The sequence below is a fragment of the Mesoplodon densirostris genome, chromosome 1, assembly GCF_025265405.1.
Source record: "Mesoplodon densirostris isolate mMesDen1 chromosome 1, mMesDen1 primary haplotype, whole genome shotgun sequence".
Taxonomy (NCBI): domain Eukaryota; kingdom Metazoa; phylum Chordata; class Mammalia; order Artiodactyla; family Ziphiidae; genus Mesoplodon; species Mesoplodon densirostris.
Window position 1 is genome coordinate 118,032,040 of NC_082661.1, and position 12,970 is coordinate 118,045,009.

Genomic DNA, 12,970 nt, shown 5'->3' on the forward strand with positions numbered 1-12,970 from the left:
CTAGTAGAGGCTTTACAGAAGAGCAGGCAGTGGGGTCAAATGATGCAGAGAGGTCAAGTAACTCCAAAACTGCAACAGATCACTGGTAACAGACTCTGACCAGGGAAAACAGCAGAGCACAGAACTCTCAGGGCCACATCCCTCCAAAGGAACACCTAAAAACCTGGCAAAAACTATCAGAATCAACTTTAGCAGAACTCTGGAAAATAGACAGTGGTTACAACAATCAAGAGAATGATTAATCAAGAAAAATGCAACTGAAACCTGGTAGGAGGGATCTTGTGTTGTTTTAACTTACCCTTGCTCCATCTCACCCTCTCAGGCTGTATTAGATTGCTATGGTTGCCATAACAAAGTATACAGACTGAGTGGCTTAAACAACATAAATTTATTATCTCACAGATCTGGAGGCTAGAAGTCCAAGATTAAGGTGTCAGCAGGGCTGGTTCCTTCTGAGGGCTGTGAGATAAGAAGCTATTCAAAGCCTTTCTCCTTGGCTTTCAGATGGCTGTCTTCTCCCTGTAACTCTACAATGTCTTCCTGCTATATGTAGCTCTGTGTCCAAATTTCCCTTTTATAAGGACACTAGTATTGGATTAGGGCCCACTCTAATGAACTCACTTTAACCTGATTACCTCTGTAAAGACCCTTTCTCCCAATAAGGTCATATTCTGAGATATCAATGATTAGGACTTTAACATATAAATTTTCAGGAGACAATTCAACCAGTAACATTTGGTCTTGAAGATGGACTCCAATATTCTTGGTGTAGATTCCTGGTGCCAGAGAGAGCAGAATGGAGCTGTTTCTCAACAATTGGGGTTGTTTGTTTTGATCCGTCTGGTGGATACCTGAAAAGACTACAGCAGAATGCTCAGAACCTCTCACATCAGAGAAATGACTACGCGAAGGGCATTTACTGAAAACATTTAAAGGCAAATGAACCAGCTGCTGCCACTGGGGCAAAGGACGTCAGCTGGAGCAAACAAAAGATATGTCAAAAAAGTCTGTGAAGGGCTTCCCTGGTGGCGCAGTGGTTGAGAGTCCGCCTGCCGATGCAGGGGACGCGGGTTCGTGCCCCGTCCGGGAGGATCCCACATGCCGCGGAGCGACTGAGCCCGTGAGCCATGGCTGCTGGGCCTGCGCGTCCGGAGCCTGTGCTCCGCAACGGGAGGGGCCACAACAGTGAGAGGCCCGTGTACCGCAAAAAAAAAAAAAAAAAGTCTGTGAAGAAAAGCTGAGGAGTGAAATGCTTTGGGGCTTTGAAAAGTTTCCATATAGTCCTGGAAATCTAGAAGACCCACACATATCTAGGATGAGGCACATGTTCAAAAAAGACCTGACAAGATCCTAAGCTCTCAACTCTAGGTGACTATCAAGCTCTGTACAAATAAGAAGTGAGGGTGAGGGAAGAGTTGTAAACTGCCCAGTGTGGTGTTGAGGATATGCTCCAATACACACAAACCCCACAGTAAGGACTGGGGAGTTTTTGGTTTTGTTGACTCCAGGCACTTAAGGAAATCTCTGTTAAATCACTAGTTGAGCACTATGTAAATGGGACAGAGATTTCAGTAATGACGTGCAACAAAGAAGACAGTCTTTACAAAAATAGTTTAGAAATTTACCAAACAAACAAAAAACTATGCCTCACACAACAGTAACCACTCTGAGGGTTGGGGAGGAGATCTGATCTCTGAATTAACACATTGTAATATTCAAAATGTCCAGTTTCACCAAAAAATTATAAGGCATTTAAATGAGAAAGTATAGCCCTTTCACAAGAAAAAAATTCACAGACACCTTCCCTGAGGAGGCCTAATCTTTGGATTTACTAGACAAAGATTATAAATCAATTGTCTTAAATAAGGTTAAAGAAGTAAAGGAAACCATGGGGGGGGAAATTAAAGGAAACCAGAAGAATGATGTTCCACCAAAGAGAATATCAACAAATAGAAATCCTGAAGTTGAAAGGTACAAAAATTGAAATAAAAACTTCAGTAGAGGGTTCAACAGCAGATGTGAACAGATGGAAAAAAGAATCAGCAAACTAGAAGATAGGTAAACTGAAATTATACAGTTTGAGAGGCAGACAGAAAAAAGAATAAAGAAAGATAAACAGAGCCTAAGAGATCTGTGGGACACCATCAAGCACACCAACATTTGCATATTGGGAGTACCAGAAGGAAAGTAAAAGACAGAAAAAATATTTGAAAAAATAAAAGCCAAAAACCTCCCAAATTTGATGAAAGACATGAACCTACACATCCAAAAAGCTCAAGGAACTTCAAGTAAGATATGCACAAAGAGACCCACTAAAACACAGTATAATCAATTTTCAAAGATAAAGAGAATCTTGAAAGAAATAAGAGAGAAGTGACTCATCATGTACAGGAGATCCTGAAAAGGAATATCCAATTTCTCATCAGAAACCATGGAGGACAAGAGGCAGTGGCATGACATATTAAAGTGCTGAAAGAAAAAACTTTCAATGAAGAATTCTGTATTCAAAAATACTGTTCTTCCAAACAAAGAGATATTAATCCATTCTCAGATAAACAAAAGCCGAGGGAGTTTGTTGTTAATAGACTTGTCCTTCAAGAAAACCTAAAGAGTCCTTCAAGCTAAAATGAATGGAAGACACTAACTCAAAGCTAGTTAAAGAAATAAAGAACACCATTAAACTACAAAGGTAGGGACTTCCCTGGTGGTCCAGTGGGTAAGACTCTGCGCTCCCAATGCAGGGGGCCCAGGTTTGATCCTTGGTTGGGGAACTAGATCCCATATACATGCTGAAACTAAGAGTCCACATGCCACAACTAAGAAGCCTGCATGCCAAAACTAAGAAGTCCACATGCCACCACTAAAGGTCCCACATGCCCACATGCTGCAACTAAGACCCGACACAGCCAAAATAAATAAATAAAATAAATAAATAAACAAACAAATAATTTTAAAAACTATAAAGGTATACATGAAAGCCAATATTATTATATTTTTGGTTAATAACTCCTTTTTTTTCCCTATCTGACTTAAAAGACAAAAGCATAAAACAATAATTATAAATCTATGGCACATGGATTAGATTCCTAGGGCTGCTATGACAAATTCCCACAAACTGGTGGTTTATAATGAGAAATTTATCCTCTCATAGTTCTAGAGTCTAGATGTCCAAAAGCAAGGTGTTAGCAAGGCCATGCTCTCTCTGCAACTCGAGACAGAAACATTCCTTGCCTCCCTCTCATTTCTGATGGTGGCCAGCAATACTTGACATTCTCTGGATTGAAGCTGCATTACTCCAATCTCTGCTTCTGTCATCATATGGTGTTCTCCCTGTTTATCTCTATCCTTCTGATACTGTGATACAGTAAGGAATATATATATATATATATATATATTGGTCTTTGTCTCTGACAGGAGGAAGGAAATAATAAAGATTAGAGGAGAGACAAATAAGTGGAATAAAAAAACAGAATGAACAAAACCAAAAGTGCTTCTCTAAAAAACAAACAACAAAACTGACAAACCTCTAGCTAGACTGACAAAGTAAAAAAGACTCAAAATATTAAAATCAGAAATGGAGACATTACTACCAACCTAACAGAAATAAAGAGGGTTATAAGACAATACTAAAAAACAACTTACATCAAAAAATTAGAAACTTAGATTAAATGGATAAATTCCTAGAAACACACAAATAACCAACTGACTCAGGAAGAAATACAAAATGTGAATAGCAAGCAAAGAGATCAAATCAGTAATCAAAAACTTCTCAACAAAGATAAGTCCAGAACCAGATGACTTCACTGGTGAATTTTAACAAACATTTAAAGAAGAATTAACACTAATCCTTCCCAAACTCTTCCCAAAAAGAGGAAGAAAAACCCTGAAAAACGTTTTTCAGACCCCTGAAAAACGCAGGGGTTAAGGTTGATGACCTCAGTGCAGTTGAAAATCCGAGTATAACTTCAGAGCTATCCCTCCTTATCTGCGGTTCTGCACCTGCAGATTCAACCATCCATGGATTGTGTAGTACTGTAATATCTAGTATTGAAAAAACTCTGCATATAAGAGGACCCATGCAGTTTAAACCTGTGTAGTTCAAGGGTAAACTGTACCTCTTAACTAATTCAATGAGGCCAGCATTAATTACCCTAATATCTAAGTTAGATAAAGGCATCACAATAAAATGAAATTACAGGCCAAAATGCCTTATGAATATAAATGTAATATCCTCAACAAAATACTACAAAATTGAGTCCAAACAACATATTAAAAGGATCATGGGTAATTCCCTGGCGATCCAGTGATTAGGACTCCACACTTCCACTGCTGGGGGCAAGGGTTCCATCCCTGGTTGGGGAACTAAGATCCCGCGAGCTGCGTGGTGCAGCATGAATGAATGAATGAATAAACAAACAAACAAATAAACAGATCATGAATCATGACGAAGTAGAATTTATACCAGGAATGCAAGAGCAGTTCAACATGAGAAAATCAATTTAATATACCAAATGAAGATGAAAAATCCCCACATGATGCTCAAGTGAAGCAGAAAAAGCACTTGACTACATCCAAAACCTTTTCAGGATAATATCACTCAATAAACTAGGAACAGAAGTGAACTGCCCAACCTGATAAAAAGGCTTTTACGAAAAACCCACAGCTAACATATTTAATGGTAAAAGACTGAAAGCTTTCCCACTTAAATGCGGAACAAGACAAGAATACCCACCTTGGTCAATTCTATTCAACACTGTAAAAGAAGTCCCAGCCAGAGAACCCAGGCAATAAAAAGAAATAAAGCCATCCAAATTAGAAACAGTGAAGTAAAACTATCTGTCTTTAGATGACATGATCTTACATACAGAAAATCCTAAAATATCCATCAAAAAAGTATTAGAGCTAATAAATTCAATAAAATTGTAGAACACAAGATTAACACACAAAATATCAGTTTAATGAACAATCCAAAAGTAAATTAAGAAAACAACTGTACTTACAATACCATCAAAAAGAATAAAATACTTTGGAACAGAGTTAACCAAGGAGGTCCAAGACTTGTATACAGTGAAAACTACAAAACTTTGCTGAAAGAAATTAAAGACCTAAATAATGGAAGGACACTCCTTGTTCATGGGATAAAATACTTAATATAGTCAAGATAAGAATACTCCCCAGTGTTCCACAAATTCGATGACAAATCCAACAACCTTTTTTGCAGAAATGGACATGATCTTTAAATTCACATGGAATTGCAAGGAACCTCGATAGCCAAAACAACCTTGACAAAGAAGAACAAATCAGAGGACTCACGTGTTCTGACTTCAAAACTTGCCACAAAGCTAGAGAATCAAAACAGTATGGAACTGGCATAAGGATACACATATAGATCAAGTGAACAGAACTGAAAGTCTGGAAATAAACCTACACATCTCTGGTGAACTATTTCTCATCAAGAGTACCAAGACCACTTAATGTGAAAAAAACAGTCTCTTCAACAAACGGTGTTGGGACAACTGGATATCTACATACAAATATATGAAACTGGACCCCTTCCTCATGTTATATATGCAAAAATTAACTCAAAATAGATCAAAGACCTAAATGTAAGAGCTAAAACTGTAACACTCTTAGGAGAAAACATAGTAAATCTTCATGATCTTGGTGTGCCAATGAGTTCTTAGATATGACATCAAAAGCACATACAACAGAAGAAAAATAGATAAACCAAACTTCATCAAAATTAAAACCCTTGGGCTTCCCTGGGGTGCAGTGGTTAAGAATCCTCCTGCCAATACAGGGGACACGGGTTTGAGCCCTGGTCTGGGAAGATCCCACACGCCACAGAGCAACTAAGCCCGTGAGCCACAACTACTGAGCCTGCGTTCTAGATCCCACGAGCTGCAACTACTGAGCCCGCGAGCCACAACTACTGAAGCCCGTGCACCTAGAGCCTGTGCTCCACAAGAGAAGCCACCACAATGAGAAGCCCACACACCACAACGAAGAGTAGCTCCCACTCGCTGCAACTAGAGAAAGCCCGCATGCAGCAACAAAGACCCAACACAGCCAAATATAAAAGAAATAAAATAAATTTATAAAAAAAAGAATCAAGCACCACTAAACGAATTTATTAAAAAAAATTAAAACCCTTTTTGATTCAAAGTATATACTATCAAAAGAATGAAAAGACAACTCAAAGAATGGGAGGAAATATTTGAAAATCATATAACTGATAGAAGCCTAGTACCCGACATACTCTTATAATAAACAACCCAATTTTAAAATGGACAAAGGACATGAATAGATATGTCTGCAAAGCAGTTATAGAAATGTCCAAGAAGCACACAAAATGGTGCTCATTTGTCATTACGGAAAAGCAAATCAAAACCACAATGAGATATGACTTCGCACACACTAGGATGGCTGTAATAAAAAAATATAGACGTTAACAAGTGTTGCTGAGGATGAGGAAAAACCAGAACTCTCATATATTGCTGGTGAAAATGTAAAATTGTGCAGCCATTGTGAAAAAGTTTGGTGGTTCCTCATTAAGTTAAAAATAATTAACATAGGACACAGCATTTCCACTTCTAGGTATATACCCATAATTGAAAACAGGTTTTTTTTTAATGAAATACAATTATTTAATGAGACTATTCAAGACTGGAAAAGATGCAGTGATACAGGCAGAAAACAGGTTTTCAAACAAAAATTTGCACAAATGTTGACGGTGGCACTATTCGCAATAGCTGTAAGGTGGAAACAACAAAGATGTCCATCAACTGACACCTGCATAAACAAAATGTGGTACATCCATACAGTGGAACATTGAGTCATGAAAAGAAATGAAAACTTGGTAAAAGAGTACAAACTTTCAGCTATAAAATGAAAAAGGTCTGATGATCTAATGTATAACATGGTGACTACACTGATAACATTGTATTGATTGTATAATTGAAATCTGCGGAGAACTTAAATGTCTCACAAAAAAAGAGAAAAACATGTGAGGTGGTGGATGTGTTAATTTACTAGATGGGAGGAATCCTTTCATAACATATATGTATATCAAATTGTCATGATATGTACTTTAAAAATCTTACAATTTTGTCAATTATACCTTAATAAAGCTGGGGGGTGGGGAAGGAGTGAAGTCTGATACATGTGGCAATATGGATGAAATTTGAAAACATACTAAATGAAAGATGCAAAAAACACATACTGTATAATTACATTTATGTAAAATATCTACAAGAGGCAAGTTCTTAGAGTCAGAAAGTAAATTAGTAGTTGCCAGGGACTGGGGTAAAAGGGGAATAGAGAATGACTTTAAAGGGTATTAGATTTTATTTTGGGAGGATGGAAATGTTCTGGAACTAGATAGTGATGATGATTGCACAATACTGTGAATGTATTAAACGCCACTGAAATGTACACTTTAAAATGGTTAATTGTTTATGTGTACTTAAACAATACATGTTATTGGTGACTTTCACTGACCAAATTCCAGCAAATGATGAGGCAGAATCCATTCTGCATGAAGCAGATTGAAATTTGATTAGGTGCAGAAACATCTGCCAGAAAATCTTCTCTTAACTGAACACTCTACATACTGAGTAAGACAAAGAATTTTAGAAATTTATTTTAAGGACATGCAGTCAATTTATTCTGTAGATGTTCTAGTTTTATCCAGGGGTGGGACCAAAAAAAAAACCAAGACCATCAGAAAGCTGTCTACATGAGCATCAGTAATATGGCCTCCTGAAAAATCTCATTAACTGGGTTTTGCTTGGTACCATCTTTTGCATCCACTGAAGAATAATTACAGGCATTTATTTCATGGTTGCCACCAAAAGGTTGTTCATCATTTACAGGAAAAGAAACAAAAGGTTTTTTTTTTTTTCTTCTTTCAGCTTTCAATGTCAGAATATCTTTTGGCTCCAAAAGGAATCAGGCAGCTTTATTCAGATGATCAATAAAAGCCATGTAACATAGTCTTTTTTTTGGCCATGACTACCAGAATGGTCAGAAATATTTGCAGCTCTAATGAGAACCTACTCTATAGCTCAGGGAACTCTACTCAATGCTCTGTGGTGACCTAAATGGGAAGGAAATCCAAAAATAAAGAGGGGATATAGGTATACATATAGCTGATTCACTTTGCTGTACTGTAGAAATGAACACATCATAAAGCTACTCCAATAAAAATTATTTTTTAAATAAATAAATATTTGCAGCTTGAATTTGGTAACCACATAGTTTCTTATGATCTGTGTGTATGTGTCTCCTTGCCAACTCTGCTCTAGTGACCTGCTATTCCAATGCTACTGGCCTGTAGACCTCAATATCACCATCACCTGCAATCTCAGGCCCCATTCCATGTTTTGCAAACTTTCCAGGTGATTTTAATGCACATTAAAGTTTGAGAACCATTATGCTATGCTGTTTCCCTCAGTTTCATTTTATCTATTTCTACTTTTCCATTTCAAGTATAGGAGTCATTAACCTCATAAAATACATTGTTAAACAGTGCAGAAAAACTTTAACAACTCACATAAGATTTCTTCATATTTTGCTGGTCTTGGAAAAATGTTGAAATCTCTGAAGGTATAGCTGGGATAGAAAGAGAGGAACAAAGTCATTAGAGATACAGACTGCCTGCACCTCCTGGATTTGCCTATTTAAATGGCTATAAAAATAGCCTGGGTAAAATGCTTCTTTGTGGGAGAATATCCTTTTCATCCTGGAGAAGGGGCAGGAAAGGACATATGAAAAAAAGTACTCACATGTCTATGTGTGACTGTGATATGGTCATGCAGAGCTTGGGTATGCAATTTTTCACTGGGTGAATGTAATTATTTCCTACTTTTTTAAAAACAATATATGTACCCCTTTATTTCAAAGAAATTTAAAAATTACAAGGAAATTGGTCAAATATCAATACCCTAAATGAAGGGACACTAAGCTTTCATTAAGTTATACAGCAAATGTTGTAATGTACACATATATTTTCTTATTTACTGCTTGAGGTAGAGGATTCACCCAAAGCTATGGAAAAAGGGAAGGAGGCACTTCAAGGCTACTTTTTAACTGTTTTTCTAAAGTATGTGTATAGATAAACAACAAGGACCTACTGTATAGCACAGGGAACTATAAAATATAGTTATAGATATATAAAGCTATTCAGTATCTTGTAATAATCTATAATGGAAAAGAATCTGAAAAAGAATATATATGTGTAACTGAATCACTTTGCTGTACACCTGAAACACTGTAAATCAATGATACTTCAATTTTAAAAATCAACTAATTAAAAAAAAATTTTAATATGGATAAAAGTAAAAAAAAAAAAAAAAGTATATATAGATCCTCAAAAGACTGCCTTTTAAGAAACGTTTTACCAATGATGATGCAGCAGCAACCGGCCTGGGTATCAGGAGACTCAACATCTACTCTTGGCTCTGCCACTAACACAAAGCCAGGGAAATTCATTTACACCCTGAGGACCAATTTTTCCCAACTTTTAACAAGACAAAGAGAAAGTTCTTCTTATACTGTTGTGTATAAGAAAATCATCAGCATATTTTTAGATGCCAGGTTCACTGTGCTAAGAGCTCAGAATCTGGGATGAGTGAGTGAAAAATAGAGAGTGCGGGTTAAACCGGGAATGCTAAAACAGAATTCATTCCAATCTAGCTGTAAAGCTCCTTTCCTCACACCATGTCCTCAAAAGCTCTCCCATGAACTTATATTTCCTGAGTAGCCTAACCCTCCTTCATTCCTCTCAGCCCAGTTCCCCTGCCTTCTGAAAACTGGTCCAGACTTTCCTCCATCAGGCAGTCTGTGACGACTTCTGAATGTGGCAACATCATCCAAATCTCACTCATTCTGAGCAGACGGTGTAAACCTGGGATCTGCTCCCTTCTAGGAACTACTGCCTCTGCTAAAACACTCGCTCAGATGGTGGAGTGGTTCCCTCCCACGTCGGATTCTGTTCCTAGAGACTCCTCCTTACTTCACAAGAGGTACTTTATTCCAAGGTACATGAGAAATGCACCTAAGGAACAAATTCATTTAATTGGAACCTTCACCCAGGCCCGCAGTTCAACTCTTAGTATCCATTATTCCATAGAATCTCAGATCAGACCTTCAATAAACTCACACTCAAGGCTGCTCAGAACACAAAACTAGACTGTTACAGAACTAACTCAGAAACAATTATGCTGTCTGTCCCAAGGACTCCGAAGACATCTAGAAATCCCAGAAACAGCTGTTACGTGGTAATACTCAACCGTTCAAATTATTTCTTCACACGTCAAATTATTTTTGCTAAGTTCTGGGGAGGATGCAGTGCTGGCTTTTATAACCAAGACAGTAAATGCGAACGACCATGACATTCGGAGAAAATCTGAGTTTGTCTTCTAGTTTGTTATCTGATAGTTTTGTGGCTTTGTCTATATAACTGTCCTCTCAGTGTCAGTGTTCTAATCTGCTACAGCGGGGAGAGTTATACTGACCTAAGTGACAGGTTGTGAGCCATAAAGTAACGAGTAAGAAGAAGAATTATTTCTATGAACCACGGTAGCTAACATTTACTGCCAGGCACTGTGCTATGGTATTTAATCCTCTGAACTACCCCACGTGGCACGTTATTAATATCTTGAGTTTCACAGACGAAAAAATGAAGTCTCACGTAGGTAACTATCCCAGATAATTCCTTTATACCTAGTTCTGCCCTGCACCCAAGTTCCCCTCAAACCCGCCCCCCACTCGCGGGCAGGGCGCACCCATCACGCAGAGACCAGGCGGCCTGCGTCGCGGAATCTGCAGCCTCACCGAGGTATGGCGTCCCCACGCCCGACGCCGGCGACTTCTCCAGCCGGAAACTCCGCCAAGGCCGCCACCACCTGCCCTCTCAGGTTCTTACGCCGCGGGTCCTGCCCCTCCCCACCGTAGGGCACCGCGGCCCCCTGCCTACTCCCTGAAGCCGCGCAGGGCCGCCCACCCTCCCCCCTCCCCCCTCCCCCCTCCCCCCGGCCCTCGTCCAACCCTTCTGCCTCGCCCGCCACTCCCACTAGGGCCGCACCAGCTCCCTGAGCGGCGCGCAGACCCGGACACTCCGTGACCATCTGCCACAACCGCCCCGAGGCTTTCTAGAGGCAGAGCCTCCAGGCTATTACACATGCGCAGAAGGAGCCGCAAAAAAGAGTCCCGTTCCCGTGACCATGCGCGGTGAGCTCACGAACTTCCAGACTCCATTTCCCAGAAGCCTGCTCGCCCAGTACCTTGAAAGAATTTCGGTAACATTTTTGTTCCTTAGCAATTCAGATATTGTGGGGTAGGGTTCTCACTTCTACTGTATGCAGCCCTGAGTTCTTTTAGTACCTCAGAAAAACAGTCTGACAGCCAGTGTGCCTTTTAAACAACAGGCTACCCAAGGAAGCAAAGTTGTAAATCAATGTGAATTATGAATATGAACAGGAAAGTTACCTTAAATACTAAGAAATTAAATGAATTAAATACTAGGAAATACTAGCAATAAGATGATACTGTTTAAAAGTAAACAGTAAATGGTAGCATTTCTCTCAGCAGTGAAAAAGATAAGCAAGATAGCGCGTTGGATATCAAAAATAAATCCAGGCTTCGGGTAAAGAGAAGCCTCTAAAAAAGACTATTGCAATCGAAATAATGCCCTGACTTAAGAATCGGAAAGCGTCTCAAAATTAAGTAGAAAAAGGCTTTTCTTTTCTAGGGAGGAATAAGAAAGATTAGCGGGAACTCGAGAGGAAATTGAGTGAGTGGAGGAGGTGAACAAACAGCGTGATGGGGTAGTCTGACTGGAAATTTGTCTGACTCTGTTAAGCCCTTTTTGGAATGAGCTGTTAAGGGATGGGAGGATATATTCTGTATTTCTGTGCTTGGTCACACTGGGGGACAGCCAAAGTTCGGGGCTTGTGAGGGTGAGAGAAGCCTGATTAAAGTTTGGTCCAAGCTAAGTCAGTGTAGACCTACCCTACAAGAAATTCTAAACTACATCTGTTAGCCTGAAAAGGAAGAATACTCAACAATAGACAGTAACTTAAAGCCATATTAACAAATAAAGAATACCAGTAAAGATAACTACATAGGCAAATATAAAAACAAGCACTGTTGTGTTTCTTTGTTAGTAACTCCTCCTTTTTTTTTTTTTTTTTATGAGTGGGATTGTGTTCCCGTCTCCCTGGTTGTTTGGCCTGAGGCTTCCAACACTGGAGATTGTAGGCTGTTGGGTAGAGCTGGGTCTTGGTGCTGAGATGAGGACCTCCATGACACCTCACTCTGATGAATATTCCCTGGGGTCTGAGGTTCTCTGTTGTTAGTCCAGTGGTTCGGACTCGGAGCTCCCAACGCAGGAGCTTCAGCCTGACCCGGCTCGTGAACCAAGATTCTGCAAGCTGTATGGGGTGGCAAGAAAAAAAAAAAGAGAGAACAATAAAGAAGTAAAAAATAAAATTAGACTAGAAAACTAACAGATATGTTAGAAAGACTGTAAAAATAAAAATATAGATGAATCAACAACCAGAAGGTGCAACAGTACCTCAATAGTAAAAAAGAGGGAAAAAAAAAAAGTAACTCCTCTTTTTGTTTCTCGTGTAATTTAAAAGACAAATGCACCAACAGTAATCATGAGACAATGTTAATTCTAAGAATCACACAAATTACCAAAACTGGCTCAAGAAGAAATAGAAATCTGAACAGATCCATAACAAGAGATTGAATTAGTAATCAAACCCCTACCCCCAACAAAGAAAAGTCTAGAATCAGATGGCTTCATCGGTGAATTCTACCAAATATTTAAAGAATTTCCCGGGGCCTCCCTGGTGGCGCAAGTGGTTGAGAGTCCGCCTGCCGATGCAGGGGATACGGGTTCGTGCCCCGGTCTGGGAGGATCCCATATGCCGCGGAGCGGCTGGGCCCGTGAGCCATGGCC

At 39.2% G+C, this 12,970-nt stretch overlaps 1 protein-coding gene across 4 annotated transcripts in view; it reads right to left on the reverse strand.

The window, feature by feature from the left end:
- LOC132496153 (zinc finger protein 33B-like) overlaps positions 1-11,000 on the reverse strand; it is a 36,598-nt gene extending 25,598 nt beyond the window's left edge. For 3 of the 4 annotated variants that reach the window (XM_060108399.1, XM_060108385.1, XM_060108375.1), the window contains exons 1-2: positions 10,837-11,000; positions 8,555-8,613 (exon numbers count right to left, since the gene is read on the reverse strand). Coding sequence is in view for 2 of the 4 variants with exons in the window: in XM_060108385.1 (XP_059964368.1) it covers positions 8,555-8,569 (15 nt within the window). In the remaining 2 variants the exon portion in view is untranslated. The remainder of the gene's footprint in view (positions 1-8,554; positions 8,614-10,836) is intronic. The other variant, XM_060108392.1, reaches the window with a different exon arrangement.
- Positions 11,001-12,970: the final 1,970 nt, after the last annotated feature.